The 20,700-nt window shown below is 40.5% G+C and overlaps 1 protein-coding gene across 4 annotated transcripts in view; it reads right to left on the reverse strand.

Moving 5' to 3' along the window:
- Positions 1–20,478, reverse strand: part of LOC121371351 (probable RNA-binding protein EIF1AD) — a 39,512-nt gene extending 19,034 nt beyond the window's left edge. The window contains exons 1-4 of one of the 4 annotated variants that reach the window (XM_041497171.1): positions 20,398–20,478; positions 15,121–15,245; positions 13,841–13,949; positions 10,670–10,778 (exon numbers count right to left, since the gene is read on the reverse strand). In XM_041497171.1, coding sequence (XP_041353105.1) covers positions 10,670–10,778; positions 13,841–13,949; positions 15,121–15,207 — 305 coding nt within the window. In that variant the 5' untranslated portion in view covers positions 15,208–15,245; positions 20,398–20,478. Of the gene's footprint in view, positions 1–10,669; positions 10,779–13,840; positions 13,950–15,120; positions 15,246–20,112; positions 20,258–20,298 lie in introns of those variants that run through there. The other 3 variants (XM_041497173.1, XM_041497174.1, XM_041497172.1) reach the window with 3 other exon arrangements.
- Between the last annotated feature and the right edge of the window lie 222 nt (positions 20,479–20,700).

The following is a 20,700-nucleotide window of genomic DNA, read 5'->3' on the forward strand; positions in this document are numbered from 1 at the left end:
CCGACGGCTAGTGAAAAACATCAAATGCTGCAGTTGTCTATTTTGTAAATATGAATATCCCTTCCCCCCCCCCCCCACCACCACCACCACCACCCAATGTTAGTGTTTTAAAATCTATCTCCCTTTTTAGGTGACATATCTGAGTATTACTATTAATTAGTAAAATTGTATCAACTTAAAGTAAAGTATGGCTAGTATATTTTTAATTGTGGCTAGTACATTTTTAAAATCACTGATCCCATGGCTAGTGGATTTTATAAAAATTGTAGAAGCCCCTTCATGTAATTTGAATAGTTTTACTTGATTACAAATGCTCAATTATGTGAAATGATAAACGGTATATCAACCTGCAATTCTCCTGAATATCATGTGTTAATCCCTTCTTAAAATCGTTTTTGTTGTTACAGCTGAAAAATATATTTGCATTTGTTTTGGTGTTCATTATATATAATATGGACATTCCCAAAGAAAAAATATAACATTGACAAGTACTGGTTGGAATGAGTAAACTTCAAGCAAGCCTCTCCAACAGAGAGAGACCAATCCTAACAGCCAAATAACAGGAATATAGATCTATAAACAGTAAGCTTGAGCTTGAACATTTTTAACATGCCCATATACCACTGAGGTTTCAGGCATGTTTGTCCCGGGTCCTGTCTCTGGATAGCCAGGGACTTGACCTGGGACAAAATAAACATTAAGAGAAGTCTAGAACAATGGTAATAACATTATTTTCATAAAAATCTTTATTTAATGGTGACACATCCACAGCAAACACTCAGTTTGGGAAGTCTTGCAGCCCAATATTGAGTCTCAGAGTACATAATTACCAGTCAGTGGTGTGTGAGCCACGTTTAGCATTGGCAATGAAGTTTGCACCAAATGATCTCCGATTCTTAATTTGAAACGTTTCTCATAACAATGTACTTTAAGTGTTAAATATTAACTATACAGGTATTTATATCACAAGGGTTTGCTGAAAACAATGTTAAATAACAGTAAGCATTAAGAAACTTCTGATGTTTTCACTTTTAAATTCAAACATTAATTACTTGAAAACAGCTAGCATTGTGACTGCAATAAACTGGGTTTGACAAGTACTGTACTGAATTGGAACCTTTCCAATCCATCCGCTCTGGACAGTAAACCGAACTTTCCAGTCACTATACTGCAATGATTTAGGAATTTCTACTCCACATAAAGCAGTAAATTGACCTTTTTAGAATTAGACTTTTCTAGGTGAAGTAAATTTGGACTTTTTAGTAGACATACTGCAATTAAAATTGGACTTTTCCAGTCCATATACTGCAGTGAATTTGGTTTTCCAGTCCATACACCACAATTAGAATTAGATTTTTGCAGTCCATATACTGCAGTGAACTGGAATGTTTTAGCTCATATACAGCAGTGAATTGGAATGTTCCAAACCACATACTGTAATGAACCAGTGGTGACTGCAGTATATACGTTGTGGTCTGAGTGTTTCGTTTGATAGACACAAGTCATGACATGTATGGCCTGTCTCCTTCATCCTCTTTAATGTCCTCCCCAGAATCCATGCTTTATGACTCGGTCCGAGTTTTTCGTCTGACAAGTCATGACATATGTCACCCTGAAAGAGCTCACTTTAACTAGAAAAATGGATTTAAAATTTTGAATGAAATTTCTATTAATATTTATAGAATTTTACCATTCGGACATTGTCTTTAGCTAATTGGGCAGAAGTCATAATCAAAATCTCAGCACTTTTCCTATTGTTTTTAAAATGTATCCTCTCGCCATTTAATTATGTTACGTCCTAGAAGCACCAAATTTCTCCCCTAAACATATTTTTATATGCTCTTTCCACTGGGTTATGTAAAAAATATCTACCGCCAATGGAAAGAGGGCATTACTGTCCAACATCCAAGATGGCCGCTTCACCTCGTATGGAATGCTGCCATTGCAGTGCATGAAAAATCGTTTATTCAATGTTTATATGGCACATAGCATATCAAATTGAAGCTCTTAAAGAGCTCAATTCAAATATCAACCTAGAACCAACACTTGCACAATCAAATGAAAGAAAATAAACATTTTAACCCACGGTAAAGTGGGTTTGGTCACTAAAATCCAAGATGGCTGCTCAGAAGAAAAGTGTTAATATTTCCATAATATGGCTGGGAGCACAGGTCATATTTCAACTAAGGAAGGAAATGTTACTACTTGAAGAAAGCGAATACGAAGTAAAGGCAAGCAGCTAGAAATAGAATGTTTCATAAGTTTTGAATTTCTCCTGAGTTTCCTTCCAGTTATAAATAATAAATATAGTGATTAATTTTACCATACTGATCTGTAAATAAAATGTACATATGATCCACATAGTTGGCAGGAAAAGCTACTGGTTTATCCCATTTCACCAGCAATAACTGTCTTCTGTTAATTTAGTTCTGTAGCTCCCCCCCCCCCCCCCCCATAATCCATTACCGCCTGACAATTCAATGTCATCAAACCCACCCACTGCATGAAACATTGACAAAAACCTCCTATATTTTGCACTATCCTACTGTTCATCACCATCAAAATCTATAAAAAAAAAATTGAAAAGGTATATAAATTCCGATTCAAAATAATGAAGTAAACATTGGGATAGGAAACTTCATTTTATTGCAAATACCCTTCCTCCCCTCAAATTGGGCAATACCACTGCTGAAAAATTACGGAAACCGATCACGTGACTACAATTTCAATGTCGATAAAATAACGCCCCTCCATACAGTTCCCAATAGATTTGCCCGATCTTCCATGCTAAATCAGCTGTGTCAAAAGTTGCCGGTGCCAGCGGTTTCAACTGCTCTCATGCAATTAAAAACAAAGTTTTTCAATAAATTCTTATTTGGTTAATGTCTACTCGATCTAATTAAGTGCACTTCCTGTTTATGCTGCGAAATTTGGACAAATAAAACGGGAATTGTGTGGTAACTTTGAAATAGTTTTTAAAACTTTCCCTTCCCCTGCGAAGTTTACTGAGCTCTGCGGAGCAAATAGTTAGCTCTTTTCCGATTGGTCAGAAAATTTCATGACGTTCCACGCATTACTTTCGTAGCAATTACGATTTGAAATTTATGATATTTGGACTGTGGCTAGAAAATGGAGTAGTGAGAGGAGACACAAATTATGTCGGGTGGAATAACGTTTTGGATCTAAATCACAGTCAATGTAGAATTTATTTTGATACTTAACAATAACTTATTAATTATTTACTTATTAAAATTATAAAGTTTTTATTTATTTTGGAGGGATTTCTGGCTTGAGAAAAAACACATTCTTTGTAGGTGACCTAATTTTTTTATAGGAATTCTAAGATGTCCAACTGAACTGATGGTCAGGTGTGCAATGCTATTAAAAGACATGTATTTTGAACAATTGAAATGAAATCAATGAGTTGTTGTTCATATCAAGCAGATGCAGTGTAAAAGCTTCACACTGTTTCATCTGTGTGGTACTCTGGATCTATTGGTGATTTAAAAAATAAAGCTGGATTCTCATTAACCTTCTGATTACTGCAGGTGAGATATCTCGCCCGACGTCACGCCAGTCGACATACTATACACTGTATACAGTGCATTCCCCCAATTCATATTTCAAGCCGTTTTGCACACAACACTCACGGGGAAAAATTGGATAACAGGAAACGGAAGACAACTCGGCTTCTTGTATCGTTAGAAAAAAAAATTCAAAGGAAAATACCTTGGAATTTTGAGTTGAAAAAGTGGTTTTCAACAAGTATTTTCGCTTGACAACAATTGCGGCATGTCACGATAATTTTCAGGGTTCAATAGCTCATTGCGAAAATCACCAAATATTGGAATATGAATCGTAGTTCATTTTTAAAAAAAACAATTCTGGTCAGAAAACCACTGTTATTGGGAATAATGGACATAAATACTGGACAGCTGGGCACAAATGCCCATAAATAAACACATTTTAGATGTTTTGCCTAATTTTAATCAACATTGGAGAAAACTTGAGTGTTTTCTCTTTTATAGATACATTACCTGTCCTCAAACAAGTGCACCTCCCCCCCACGCAAGTGGTCTGGTCCGAACATCCCTAACAGCCAATGGGATGGCCTAAATTCTTCTACTGCATACTGCTCTCTAGTTCCGGTCACATGACTGTAACTTCCTTCTTTTTCCCTGAGCGCATCGCACGGAGAACAGGAAGCGGGGAGGCCCGGGCGGGATGAATCTTGAGGACAGGTAATGTATCTATAAAAGAGAAAACACTCAAGTTTTCTCCATTTCTATAGACATTACCTGTCCTCAAACAAGTGCAGCATTCAACAGATGGTGGTGGGTGCCGAGATCCGTAGATGCTTGTGATAACTCCCCAACCGGAAAGAGGCTGACTAGTGGAAGAATAAGGCCAACCTTGGTAAGCCCTCATCCTAGGGATGCCCGTCACAGACCAATGCAGGTGATGTTAGTAACAACAACCAGAATGGTGGCATCCGTCAGCAGTGGCAGGTACGGCTCCTAGAACACATGGACCAGGAGGCGGAAGCCACATCTCATGCTGGTTCTGACAGGGTGGGAAGACGTAGCCACCAGGGATGCAGGTGTTAGGTAACCCTCACGTATTGAAGTGTTATAGTTTTTCAATAACAAGCGACAACCTAATGAGGTGCATCCGTCAGAACATTGAACAAAAACAGACCCCCGAGTGTTTTCTGTCTAGTACACCAAAGATCTGTTAGTTCAATAACGACAACCAATAACCACATGCAGTGCAGGGTAAAGGTTATCGAGACAAAAGTTCCGGCACCAGTACGTGAACTGTGCAAAAGAACAAAAGTCTAAGCAATCCTCATCTGTCTATTCGATGGACATCTCGGTATGCAGCCCAGAATCAGACAGACATCAACGGCGACGAGGACGGCTTGTATTCAACAGAGTCTGTGCAGCAACAACCGGACCCAGATGATGGAACCCCTCAACGTCTTCTGTGGAGACATCCCTCAGATAATAGTTGGCGAAGATGGAGTCCGTAGCCCAGAACCAACCAGTGATAATGTGCTGAATGGGTGTGTTGCAGTGCAGGGACATCGTGGCAGCCAAGGCACGGAGTTCATGCGGATTAGAAGCAGACGGAGCAGGTAAAACCCTCCTTCTGATAGGCGGTCAGGATAGAAGACCGGATCCAGGTGGCCACCGTGTTCTTGGTAAGGTCCCTCAACCGACTCTGGTTACAGGAAAGGAAAAGTCTTTTGCGATGTTGTCGAAAAGATCTGGTCCTCTCGATGTACTGGTGCAGGGCTCTGACAGGGCACAACGCCAAGTCCTCAACGTCCGCCGGACCAACGATAGAGGAGAGGGCCTGCACAACATACGAACGAGGCGCTTGGTCTGGTAACTGATTCTTTGCAACAAAGTTCATGAGTAACCCCAAGTTGACTGCACGCCGATCTTGGTGAAAACGTACCAAGTCTACATCAAGAGCATGGAGTTCTGAGACACGGGCAGCCGTGGCAAAACCGAGTAAAAACACCGTCTTCCGCATCAAGTCTTGCAGGGAAGAGGATTCGATCGGCTCATAAGGTGCGGTCGATAACGCTCGTAACACCAGATTCAGGTCCCATCTTGGTGGCCGAAACCAGTGTACTTGATCATCAAGGCGAAACCCTTTGATCATCTTATGGATCTCAGGAATACCCAATAACTTCGTTCCAGTAGCGACATCACGAACAGTAGCGATGACCGAAACGTACCCAGCGATGGTAGACCCCTTTAATCGTAAAGTGGTCCGCAGATACAGCCAAAAAACCCAGCAAGACGAAGTATCTGGATCGTCTGAGGTTTGAGGTTTTGCCGGACACACCCTCGGTGAAAGCAAAGCCATCTGACGTTGTAAGCCACAGTAGTAGATGATCTGTGCGCTTTCAAAATGGCCGCCGTAGACTGTGAAGAAAAACCTTTCTTTCTCAAACTCTTGGCGATAAAGTCCACGCGTGCAGTTGGAACAACTGCGGACGTGGATGGTATAGTCTTGACGTGGGATGCAGCAACAGATGATCCCAGTCTGGCAGCGGTAAAGGATGTGGATCGGCAAGACGTATTAGATCTGGATACCACATCCTGGATGGCCACATTGGAGCAATGAGTAACAGGCGACAATGGTACAGCTGAAACCTCTGAAGCACCCATGGAAGGAGGATTCGTGGAGGAAAAGCGTACGCGTCCATCTGTTCCCAGCTGATGGCCAAGGCGTCGAGATCCAGAGCTTCGGGATCCAGCACCGGAGACACGTAAACCCTCAGCTGATGGTTGAATCGTGTGGCGAAGAGATCGATGTTTGGTGTCCAAAGTCTGTCGCACACCCATCGAAACGCTTCGGGATGGAGCATCCATTCCGTCGGCTGTGGAGACGACGGCCGAGACAGTGTGTCGACTAGTACATTGGAAACCCCTGGAATATGGCGAGCCCGAAGTTGCAACGGAATCTCGTCAACCAGCTTGTAGAGACGATAAGTCAACTGCAGCAGACTGCTGGAGTGGGTTCCGCCCTGACGGTTGATATAAGCCACCGCGGTAGTACTGTCTGTGGCTACCATGAGAGAGGCGCCTGACAGCATCTCTCGCCAATGAAAGATGACGTAACTGACAACATCTCCAACAGGTTGATGTGTAGATCGGCTTCATCTGGAAACCACAGCCACCAACAGGGACTGGACTGCAAGGCGACTGGTAACCGGATCAGCAAATCTGCGTTATTGTACTGAATGCATGGATTCAGAAACAAACTGGATACCGCGACCTCTAAGCATAAAATGTTGCGCCGACGTCAAAATTACTCTTGCAATGATACTTCATGAAACAGTAATAGAGTGATTCAGGAATCAAGACATCGGAAACAGCGACCCCGTGATACAGGCAAGAGCCAAGACAGCGTAGCAACTCGCTACGCTACATGCCCGATATACCTGGAAGTGAAGCAACGCAAAACAGCAACCGGCTAAAATCCACGGCCGTCACACCACCCGGTGCGAAACAGCAGCAGAGACCATCTAGACAGCATCGGTCACGAACTCTGGCGGTAACAACAGTAAACGTCAGTGAGTTGATAAGCCGCAATGAACCATAGGAAAACGGTGACGGTAAAACCCCCGTACCACGTGATGGCAACTGGATAACTTCCGGAACCAGCGGAAGTAGCGACTGTCTTGCATCGCCACCGGATATAGAGAACGATCTGCCGAATGTCGCTGAACCTTCCTCGAACAAGAGAATATCGGTGCACGGGATCTCAACACAAGTGACCGGACCAGTAGACTTTCTTCGTCACCAACCCGGAACGCTTGTAACGTCGACCCCTTCACGGCAAAGAGCCGTATGTAGACCACAGGTCTGCCAAGATTACCGGCTTGTGCTGAAAGTCAAGAATGGATCGCTTCAGGCAAGTCGGTTGACGATAGTGTGCAATCGTAGTGCACATCGACGTCACGGAAGATATAAGGTAGACCAACATCAAAGTCGACGGCTAGAACAAGGCATATCCTCTGGCATCCTGCACATGAGGAGTTATGGTCGCCATGTACAACATGTACGCTGAACTGAAGCCATCGACAGGACGTGCCAATCTGTAAGTTCTAGGAAGACGTCTGGTCCCGCCGGAAACAGCGTCATCCAAGGCCGGCGTCACACCGTTGAAGGATAGGTTGAAGACGGGATACGTTCGTTGTGACGAATGGGGAACGGCACAAACGAAGTCTACTCAAGTAAACCGACATCGGATCAGTCCTCAAACGGAAACCTTCTAGAATGGTGCGAGTGGACTGTGAAGTGACGAAAGCATATACACCGCAGCGAGACAAACAGTCACAGCCATGTGGGTCACTGCGTCCGGATCTTCTATAACGGAAGGTGCCGACGCATCATCTGGAAAATCGGTCAGTAACCTGGCACAGGCACTTCGATCCAATGTACTGGCTGCATCGGAAACACGGACCGTGGACGGTCCCGTCAGGAGCCGGTGTAACCCTGAACGCCGAATCAGCTGCCGACTGGTGTGGACGGTACGATGTACACGGACCGGCAGGAGCCGGTGGAACCCTGGACACTGCACCACTTCGATCGATCACGGGACGACGGTACCGAACGGTGAGCCGATGACGCAATTTTCCAATTCGTTACAGGGCTCCGTCTGCTTGCTGGAACAACGATACGCACGGGCCAGTTACTGGTAGCCGTGTAAACCGACGGGGGCCTGTGGCAGCCAACGATCGAATGCCGATATCTGCCGGTGGAACCTCCGTGGCGATCATCGAACCCGGACCCTTCTTGGCTGAAACCGGTGGATGGGCCAGCGGCGGTAGCATATCAGATATGACAGCCAGACAATCCCTCAGTGACAAGTGGTCCGCCGCATCCAGATCTTCCAGCACCGCATGAACCGATACATCATCAGAAAGTCACGTAGCACCCGTGAACAGGCCAGTCGCTCTGGTCATGGCCCGATGGAGATACCGGAGAACCGGACCGTGGGCGGTCCCGTGTGGATACCAAGGAACGGATGACCACATCGTCGTTGGATGTGGCAAGGACGGCAACATGTCGTAGACAGCCGCCAAGCAATCCCTCATAGTCATATGGTCCGTAGAGTCGGGCTCTTCAATGACAGATGCCGCAGGCGCTTCATCACCAAAGTCTCGTAGAACTCGAGCACAGGCCAATCGATGTACCGTAATGGAAGCCGCTGGTTAAACCGAACCGTGGATGGTCCCGTCTAGCCCTCGGAGGCCTTGGAAGCCACATCAAATGAAGGTTGGCGCTGACGATCTGTGGAACCCGTAGGGAGCCATACAGGTCATGTGGAACGGCTACGGTCCCGGCTCCGATGCGCCGAAGGGGACTTCCCCGCCGAAGATCGGTGAGCCTTGGAATCCGTGGAGCGTCTATCTGAATGAGCCGGCTTCTTAGAGGGCTGCGTAGAGACCGCAGGCCTGTCATCCGAAGTCTTAAGTAACGGTGGAGCTGAAGAAGCCGCACCCCCTGAAGAGGGGACTGGAACCGGACCTGACCCCGAACTCGCCGATTTAGGTAAGGTCGCCATTGACGCCATTGTTTCTTCCAGCATGGTCGGTAGAATTGAACGTAACTCTTCCGCCACGGAGTCAGCAATCGAAGGCGAAGATTCCACCTTCTTGGTCCTCGAAGATTCCACCTTCTTGGTCCTCGCTGACACCACCTTCAGGTAAGCCGCGAACTCGACATCAGACAAGCCCGCACAAAGGTCGCATCTAGAAGTGAGGCCACACGAACACGACAACCTGGGTCGCCGCCGGCTAACTTCTTGCAGCGTAACACGCTCGAACTAGTCGCCTGAACATTATCAGATATGATAATAGTAATTTTTCAATCTGTGAAAAGAAAGAAAAACCAACCATAACACAAATACAAAGCCGGTAAATAAAGACGCCATTTTGCAAATGGCGTCCGACACGACAACCGGCGATATAACAACATTTCATGTAATTAACACTTGGCAAGTCAAGCGAAATACGCGAAAGACATATGAAAGCTAACGAAAGCTAACGAAAATTAAGGTGAAAAACATTTCACCCAAACACAAAGCCAGTCAACACAGACGCCATTTTGCAAATGGCGTCCGACACGACAACCGGCAATATAAAACAACATTTCATGTAATTAAACGCTTGGAAGTCAAGTGAAATACGCGAAAAGAACATACGAAAGCTAATGAAAACGAAGGTGAAAAACATTTCACCCAAACACTAATACAAAACCAAAGGTCTTATAAAAGTTGACTCCAAACAGAGCCAAGCAAAAGGACGTCCAGACCCTTTAGCGAAGAGAAAAAGAAGGAAGTTACAGTCATGTGACCGGAACTAGAGAGCAGTATGCAGTAGAAGAATTTAGGCCATCCCATTGGCTGTTGGGATGTTCGGACCAGACCACTTGCGTGGGGGGGAGGTGCACTTGTTTGAGGACAGGTAATGTCTATAGAAATAACTCATCTAAAATATCATAAAAATACTTACTGATTTAAATATGAAGTTTATTTTATGTATTTCTAAAACATTTAAGTCAATATATGTCAATAAAAATTATAAACTTGTACCCATTCAACACGGTTTTTGTCAAAAATTAATCCAGTAGTCTAAAGGTTAAATCTGGAAGGAAGGAAATTTGATTCTATTTACAGTTATATGACGTTGGACTTATGGTTAAGAACCACAAAGATATTGAGAGAGGAAATCTGCTGTCGCCACTTCATAGGCTACTCTTTTCGGTTAGCAGCAAGGGATCTTTTATATGCACCATCTCACAGACAGGATATCAAATACCACAGCCTTTGATATACCAGTCATGGTGCACTGGCTAGAGCGAGAAAGGTTAAATCAATGTGAGATGAAACCAAAGTCAACTAAATAAAAACAAGTCAGCAGCTGTGAAACTAATAAAAATACCTTTTAAAAAATATATCTGAATACATTAATCAATACATGTAGTTTGAGTTGAACACCTAAATTTGCACTTGTCTAGTTAACCGATTTCTGTGCAATTCTGTGTCCAGCTGAGACCACACCAATCACACTTTGGGTGAATGTTCTGCCATTAAATTATGTTATGCTTCTATATAAATGTGAATGGTTCATTGTCACTCTTACCACAAGCCTTCATTCCGGATATATTTGATCTGATCCTTGTACAGGATACTGACTATCTCTGCTTTCACTCTGTCGCCTTCTTTAATAGGTTCCACTATCACAAAATCACCTAAAAACAATTAAATTTTAACTTATTAAATATCAATTCAAAATGTAATCTTTTCAATAACAAAGTCTCAACATGCACACTAGATGTTAAAATAAATATAAAACTTAGTATCTAAACTGATTAAAGGTATGATCATATTCTTCTTTTACAAAATACCCAAACAAAAACAAAACAAAACACACAAAAAAAGAAGAAGAAGAAAAAAAACAGAAGAGAAAAAAGAAAAGAAGAAGCTACGTACGTGGTATTAAAATTCAATGCATGATATTGGTATTTTTGGGGTGATTTACCTTGGTATTGGTACTGTAATTGGTATTGACACAATACTGATATTTATACAGAATTCCATGCACAGGGCTTTCTCCTGGTTTAGGGTTAGGTTTCGTTCAAGAATACCAACATGATGTTCATATTTCGTAATCCAATATCAAATTCCTCTGAGAAAATTGGACATATTGGATTTTTTTTGGTAAAAAAAAAAGGATTGTTCATGCTATTCCGTAACACATTAGGTTCATTCCATCTTATTACTCATATGGGCAGAAAAAAGTGGCGAGAGAACGGGTCTTCCACTAGATATATTTTGACGTCATAATCAGTGCTTCACTAAAGGCTTTGACGTCACAACGTCAGCTGATAATTTTAGTGCGTGCAACGGTTAATTAAGTGTAAAAATATTTCCATGGTGGCAGTCATGTCAACAACTAGCTTACATCATCAGAGATATGTACGTCACAGCTATGGCGCAACGCTGTCTCTTTTTCTCAACTTGCAAACTTGTTTTCAATAACAGTATCATTTGAAAATCTTCAAAAAATTATAAAGATTGATAATGGGTAATAAAGAGAATACCTAACTTGCTACTCGGCAATACTGTTGATCTTGCACTAGCTAACCGATATGGGCGGGACGTAGCCCAGTGGTAAAGTATTCGCTTGATGCGCGGTCGGTTTGGGATCGATCTCTGTCAGCGGGCCCACTGGGCTATTTCTCGTTCCAGCCAATGCACCATGACTGGTATATCAAAGGCTGTGGTATGTGTTATCCTGTCTGTGGGATAGTGCATATAAAAGATCTCTTGCTGCTAATTGAAAAGAGTAGCTCATGAAGTGGCGACAGCGGGTTTCCTCTCTCAATATCTGTGTAGTCCTTAGCCATATGTCCGACACCATATAACCGTAAATAAAATGTGTTGAGTGCGTCGTTAAGCAAAACATTTCCTTTAGTGAACTGATGTTGTCCTTCCCTCACCAATGGCTCGGAATGGACAACATTAATTCACTTGTGCAAGATAATTAATATTGCCTTGTAGCTCATTGAGTAGGGGTGTAACGATATACATGAATACATATATATGTAATACAATTTAGGTTTCCAATTCACACTAACCAAAACGCAATAACAATTTGATTGTTTTGATGAGAGTATTTTATTAGTATATGCAATGTAACTTCAATATTCAAGTGTTTAATTAGCTGATTAAAGCCTAATAAATTTGTATAATTCTTAACGAGAACTCTGGCAATACAAATATGCTTTTTAAACTGATTAATACAAATCAAATAACAAAACAGCCATAAACTGTGCACTGCACTTTTTTGTGCAAATGTGGATATGTTACTGTTCCTTAAAAACAACGTGATTCTTGACCAGACAATAGACACTCCCGTGATTAATTGGTTTTTACTTTTAAAAACTAAAATAAATACTGTTCTTCCTTTCACCAAAACTTTTTCAATTTTATATTCAAGGAGCTGAATAAATATTCGGATTATTCACCTCATTTCCGTGATATGTAATATATTTTATTACCCCAGCAGGCACCCATAACGGAGAAAATAAAAATATCAATTATCATGCATTGGTCTAACAAACAATACTATTGGATGATTTGACGCTTACAAATCAATGACCTTGTTGGTACTAAAAATGACGTCATCACGATTTGGCAAACACACACAATGAAGTCATGTAGATTAAAGAGTTTGCATTTATGGCTGTCTGTTTTTGGTGCTAAATTTATAACAAAATGTCATTTTAATGCAATTCATTATAGATTCTGTACCAGATAAAAAAAACAAGTACTTTTGTTTTTGATATTATCTATGAACGTGATTAAATAACAAAGTTAGAGCAATACTAAGAACAGTGCGTAAAGTGGTTTATATCGTTTCTATACATGTACGTGCATGTGTGTCGAAAATAAAGGCTTTTAGAGAAAAAATAGCTCAGATATTTAATAGAATAACAAATTCGGTACCAGTTATTACCAAATTTATGTCCCGAGTGAAATAATTGTTATTTGTCACTCACTAAAGCTCGTGACAAGTGAAAATTATTTCACTCGGGACATAAATTTAATAATAACTGGAAGCTTGTTTATTATCCTCTTTGTATTCACCACCATGTGCATTCGTTACATCCTTATCGTTGAGTATTCTCTAAATACTCCCTTTGTCCCTAGGAGCTTTATATGCTATTCTATTGACATGATCGGCTGCTTTTTGTCTGAATTCAACGAAAATGCCTGAATCTGAATAACATTTATTCATATTGGCATTACTGCCAAACAGCTATATATAAGGTTGCAAACGAAACACTGTGCATTTTCACATGGATTAAAACCAATATTGTGGGTAGAAAGATGGGAAAACATGGTGAAAAGGTTTCAGACCACCTCATTTTGCCTGAAAATCTCATAATTTTTTGCTAGAATTTGAGGATTTGTGCCAGAACTGCCCTCCTGTCTCATACACATTCATTTGCATTCGCTTTCCTGTCAATTCATTGGAAATATGATGTCCATACACTCTTCTTGTCAGCCAGTTTGTGTTAGTGAAATGTTGCCATATATATTTTATAGGGTTTTTCAATACCAACATTTTAGTATTTTGAGATTTGCTTGGTTGTGTAAATTGGTACTGACACAATATTGCTATCTTACAGTATATGTGGTATATCACCCATCTTAAAAAAAAAAAAAAAAAAAAGTAAAGAAGAAACGCATTAATACAAATTTTACACTAGAACATACAGCAGTATTAGCATAAAATATATCAAACCTCTTTTTATCCAAACATTTTTTCTGAACTTAGTTGGCATAGAAACAAGATATTTCTTTTGTTCAGCAGTTTCAACTTCATGCAGATTGTTTCCACGACTAGCAGTCACCTATAATAAAGAGAATACCTTTCTGTTAACAACTTAATTTTTTTTTTTTTATATCCATGTTAAAGGAATTGTCCTGTGTTTGTTGTCATTATTAAGATATTACCGACTATCAGAACCCTTTAAACGAGTAAAATTACATATTTCAGGAAATACAGTTTCTTGTGTAGATATTAGTATCTGTTACATACAGTCTGTCTGGCAGGATATAGCCCAGTGGTAAAATGCTTGCCTGATATGCAGTCAGTCTAGGGTCGATCCCTGTCGGTGGGACCATTTGGCTATTTCTCATTCCAGCCATTGCATCATGACTGGTGTATCAAAGGCCACAGTATGTGCTTAGTGCTATCCTGTCTTTTGGGTGGTGAATATAAAAGATTCCTTGCTCCAAATGGTAAAATGTAGCGGGTTTTCTCTGTGAGATTTTAAATCACAAAATGACCAAATGATTGACCAATAGCCGATTATTAAGAAATCAATGTGCTCTGGCGGTGTCATTAAACAAAACAAACTTCTAACTGATGAACCTAATATTTGTAGTAGTTGTTAAAAACTTGATCTTTTTGTACGTTTTCGTATTATTGAGCATGAAATCCAGTCTATTCACTATAGACATGATGGCAGTCAGAAACACATTGAATATACAGATACCAATCTTTTGAACAAAAAAATGGTTTTAGTATTTATAAAATATTTAATTATTAGAAAGACTCTTTTAGCTGTAAACATGTTACATTGGCAGAAAACTAAAAGCATGGTGAAGAAAAGACCGAAAAACTATATTTGGGACACAGACAGACTAAACGATGGAGACAAAACCTATAATCCCTTCTGGTTGAACCGGTATGAGACTACAGGTAACGAAAAAAGTGATGCTTTCCTTGGTGCTTGTAAAACATGAGGGAAGGGGCAGAAAAAACACATTCTACTTTGATTCTTTTGGCTCAAGAATCGAAGGAACAAACTAATGACATCTGCTGGACTGTCCAGTTTATTAATGAATTCATAAAAAATTCACAAAAGACACATATACATGTATATTAACATAAAAAATTCCCAGACAGACATACATGTCATGAATATTAACATCAAGAAAATATATACTTACCAATCACTGGATAGCAAATGAAATGTGAAACAGTTAATTTGTATCAATCCGTTTCATAATGCTTACTTTGACAATCTCTTGGTTTCCTTGTGGTGTGACAAATTCATTGAGAACTTCTCTGGTTACATGCTTCCGTTTTGTTGCCTTTGACATATCAGCAAACTATTCTGTGACTTAAAACTTGAACCAACCTAAAATAATTCATAAGGTATATTAAATTAGACAAAGCTTCATGCATATAATTACAATAGAAGTTTAGACCATCAATACCCAGGTACCAGATTTCATTTTAAATGGGGTTTTTTTTTATTAATAATTCCAGTTTGAAAACGTTTTTGGAAGTACAATTTTGTGCTCATGATTTTTCTGCTCATGAGTTTTCCAAAATAAAAAGACTGTTGTTACAATAATACAAATATGTTTATATTTGGATTGCTGATCATTTCACAGCGTCTTCCATACAATACATTACAATTCATACAATGTACATACAAATACACATCTAATTAATTAGCAGTCCTGTTATTGTTAAAAGAGAATATAAAATTAAGTGATACAAAACAAATGACAACTCTTGTCAAATGCACAGTAAAGCCACTTACTTTTCAGTAAATGAACATAACCCCACACTGATAACTCCACCTACACATAACTCCACTCGTATACATGTATATCAGAGGACATTTTGAAAATTTTGGTTAGCAACATTTTCTATTGGTTATACAATTGATCAGCAACTATTATTTAACATTACAGATTGTGTAGCAATATCTGAAACTTGCATAGAAATTCAAAACATGACACTGAACAAAATGAACAAGCCCACTCACAAGTACTTCTACTGAAAATTCAAATATATTACTCATAAGAATTTAAGGGTCAAAGATTTATAACCAAATAAGTTTCAGAGTGTATTAGATTGATGATGTAAACTACACCAAAAATTTAATTTATTGTTCCATATTTACAAAAAACCACAAATAAACGTCACTGTATACAAGAAAGTCACATGACATGCTGTCAAAGTTGAAGGTTGTCAAACATGGATTTTACACATTAGAACATTCGTTTAATAGTGTGTGAATCCACCCCTGGCGCGAATACACTTGACACATCGTTGCCTCATGCTGTTGATCAGACGTCTGAAGAACTCTTGGGGAATGGCCTGCCACTCTGCCATAAGAAGTTGACCCAGATCATGAAGGTTGGCCGGAGGGGCATGGTTATCCCGAACTCTCCTGCCTAATTCGTCCCAGGCGTGCTCTATTGGGGCCAAGCCAGGCGAATATGCTGGCCAATCCATCCTGGCGATACCTTGTTGTCTGAGAAAGTCCGTTACCACCCTGGCACGGTGCGGTCTGGCATTGTCATCCTGCAGAACTGCCCCGCCGCCAATCTGCTGAAGGCCTGGGAGAACCAACGGCCGGATAATCTCATTCAGATAGTGGATTCCATTCAGATTGCCATCCACCACATAGAGGGGGGGGTCCTGTGGTGGATAGAGATGACGCCCCACACCATGGCGCTGCCACCATCGAACCGGTGACGTTGTCTAACGTTAACGTCAGCGAAGCGCTCCCCAGGACGTCTGTAGACACGAACCCGACCGTCGTTGAACTGGAGACTAAACCTGGACTCATCAGTGAACATCACTCGACCCCACTGAACACGTTGCCACCGCAGATGAAGTGTGCACCAGTGACGTCTGGCCGTTCTGTGACGTGGTAGGAGTGGTGGTCGAACAGCCTGGCGACAGCAGCATAGATTATTGGCTCTCAGACGATTGCGTATGGTTTGATCAGACACTCGAGTTCCAGTCGCAGTCCGCAGATTGTCACGTAATCGGCGTGCAGTGGTTGTGCGTTGACGTAGAGCCATATTGGTGATGTAGCGGTCCTCTCTATTTGTAGTGCTTCGGGGTCTTCCCGAACGTGGACGATTTCAAACAGAATTCGTTGCCACAGTCGGCCAACGACACTCTGACTGACACCAAGTCTCAGAGCGTATTGCTATCCTGAAGCCAAGCAATAGCCCTTCCTCGATCTTCGATAGTCAGTTGAAGTCGTACCATTATCGAATTTGGAGTGTGCACCGTACACGAACGCAAGCTCCAATTATACGGAAATTCAGCATTGGGAACATGGAATACACATGCAAAGCGTACAAATGAAGCGCTTTGTGAAAAAGCAAGTTATGGGCACTTAGCAGACCTTTCGCTTTCGCCCTAATTTACGTGCAAATGTAAGCATGTTTTCGCCATTAGAACTAGTCGACAGTGTCAATGACAGTGGATTTGAATTCATTTATGGGTTGCTTAGACCCACTTTCGTCAAAATGGAACAATACCATGCATGACATTATGGTCTAGCTAATATAATTGACATTCAGAAAATAATGTCGAAAATATCGTCTGACCCTTAAATTCTTTTGAGTAGTATATAATATTTTTATTTGCAAAGAACAATATAACATGTAAAAAGCTAATGTCAGAGACTGAGTGGGTGTAAAAATCAGTCTACTTCCACCTCACACAATGGCCAGTGCCTTCAGGAATAGACTTGATTCCATGCGTCTGTCAGAACAGAACCTATCATGGGCGTCGATCGGTGGGGGACAGGGGGGACGCGTCCCCCTCACTTTTCAACAGTGGGGGACAATCTATATAAATGTCCTCCCCTACATTTTCGTTTAGCAAAAGCAACAACACCACCACCACCACCAACAGCAGCAGCAACAACAAAAAACAAAAAAACAAACAAAAAACTAAATTTAATTACTATATTAATTATAAATTTATTTAAAATGGCAAGTAGTCATCCCTTTTATCATAGTTTTGTATGAACGTCATTGTTGACGTAAGAAACACACACAAACACTAATACGTCTCCCCCCCCCCCCACTTTTAAAGCCGAATTGATGCCCATGGAACCTATAATATATGGCTTCGTTTGCTGCTTCTTTGTGTGACATCATACAGTATCCGTATTCAGAGTTTACAGGGCTAGCTCGGACACTTGCCAACTTTGCTAATTGCAAATTAAAAAAATAATTGGCAAATGTTATTTTAATTTGTCAAATTAAATTTCATGTATTAATTATTGTTTTATTAGAAAATAACTGGGTGTTTGTAATTTCTGAATTTTAGTTGAATTTGACCCTCGAGTACTCAGTGGCATAGGAAGGTGCAAAACAGTGGGGGGGCACACTGTTATATTGACACACTTTTACACTACTACAAAGCAAAATATGCAAAAAGTGGGGGCCATATACCCCCCCCCCCCCCTCCATCCCGCTTCCTACACAAGTGAATACTGGAGTCCAATATTTTGGACTTGTGGAGGCCCTAGTTAGTTGTTAGTTTAAATGAGAAAGTAGTAGATATAGTGACAAGTCATTCCATGTCAGATCACCCAATGGGTTAAACCCTACCCACTCCAATTTCAATGAAATTTGGTATATAAGGTTCCAAGTTTCAGCTTAATCGGACCAACAGTTTCCAAGTTAAAGACTAGAAAGCTTGTGACTTCAATCAAGTAGTCAGACTCCTCAAATAAACAGAAATACAATAATATATAAAATTAACAAAAGATGAAGAAAACTACCAGTAGTGATTTATAGATTCTATTTTCCTTAATCAAATGGTTGCCTAGTTGCCACACTATATTGTATCATTAACATTCATGATATTTACAGTGTTGATGCATATATTATATATTTAATAGTGAAATGCATGCAGTCTATACAGAGAGCATAGAACAGCAGGTAAACATATTTCAATCTGAAATTGCTGACTAATGAAACATTTTCCACCTCCAATTTGTTTATATGTTGTAGATAACATGTTGGGCTATAATTTTAATCAACGGTCATCTCAAAGTCACGTGTCCCACAAGGTCAATTTCAAGGTCAAAATATAGGTCAAAAGGTCATCAGCCCAAAAGTAACCCAAGTTTCAGGAATAATGCCAGATTTGGATTCCTTGTAATTCCCCCTTTCCAATGATACCTCATTTGTCAAAATTGGACCATTGGTTGCTGAGTTATGGCAATTTAAAAAAGGGCGGCCATGCCCTTTTTTGACAAAATTTAAAAAAAGGAAAAGGCCATAACTCGAAAACCGTTGGTCCAATTGAGCTGAAACTTGTAATTTCAGGTTTTTTGGCCACAATAACTCTATATACCAGATTTCATTGAAATTGGAGAGGGTAGGGTTTAAATTTTTTGGGTGATTTGACACGGAACGACCCCATTACACATCCCCATTGCAAGCCTTGGGATTTCAAATTTCATGGGAAACACTTTTTTGGTTCCGTGCCTTGTGATCATGGGAACCCATCGGAAACTGTATTTAAATTAGGTTCCATGAAAACAAGTCATTGGAACCCATTTTTAATACCACTGATTTAAATTATTATCGCAAAATTTGGTGCAAAGAGAGATGTTTTTAAACTCAATATAAAGTTGATTTTCGACATGCCCTCTCATTATACACATGCTACTGTGATTTTAACAGCTAAATAAAAATAATAGTTTAGGCCTACATCATTTCCTCCCATAATGAAACTACAGGAACTCAAGCACATGTGTGAAGTCGACTTTTTTCGACTTCAGTGATCGGTTATAATCTAGCATGTGGATGTGTCATTGTGATGGTTATTTCACAATCTGTGTTTGGATAAACTGTGACTAGTGTGAGACACTAATGGTAATTAAAAGTAGGAGAGTAATTTATTGTCCTTATTAACAATTTGGTTCGAACTTGACAGTCACATTTTGCAACCTTGTTATGGCTTTGTACACAATAAATATCGGAGTCGAAATATATCCTCAGTGTTTCTGCCAGATACATTTTTGGGTATGGTGCAATGAAAGTGAACATTTACAATGAATGTACTGAATGCAACCAGTCAACAGGGGGTATGAGGATCTACCCCAGAAAGAAAATGGGTTAGGTTTAGGGTTAAGAAAATCATACAGTAATAAGTCATTCATTTGTCAAAAGGTCAACTTAAAAAATAAAATCTGCAAAACATTTGCCGATTTGGGTATGGCACCATACCAATTTTATCCTCTGGCAGAAACCCTGGTCCTAGATTCTACTTTCCACGGCTATTCTCCTATAACGAAAACGGGACACTGACATCATCTGTGGCCACAAATATTGCACAATTATTTTCTAGGTTTCAGTATTTTAAACACAGAATTATTTGTAAAATTAAAAAAAAAAAAAAAGAGTTAAAGAAACCTGAAACAGCTTTTTAAACACATAAACAGCCCAACTCAAATATATTATTAATTGTCTTGGTAAATGTTTACAAGTTGAATGTTGAAAACGTGTAAGTACTTTTCAGATTCGTTTCGGACCGTGTGCTTTTCTATCCATTACGGAATCGGCCGAGAACTTCAGTGCCCGGGTCAAAGATCGCCAAATGAGTGCGTTCGAGTCTACTCTCCTGAACATGTTCCACCTAATATAATTCCCTGTGTCATGAATCGAACGCAGTTACATATTCATTCGTCTTTTAGTTTTACGTTTATTCGTGTTTGAAAGGGGGCGGGACGTAGCGCAGTGGTAAAGCGCGCGGTCGGTCAGGCATCAATCCCCGTCGGTGGGCCCATTGGACTATTTCTCGTTCCAGCCAATGTA

The sequence above is a fragment of the Gigantopelta aegis genome, chromosome 4 (assembly GCF_016097555.1).
Source record: "Gigantopelta aegis isolate Gae_Host chromosome 4, Gae_host_genome, whole genome shotgun sequence".
Lineage (NCBI taxonomy): Eukaryota > Metazoa > Mollusca > Gastropoda > Neomphalida > Peltospiridae > Gigantopelta > Gigantopelta aegis.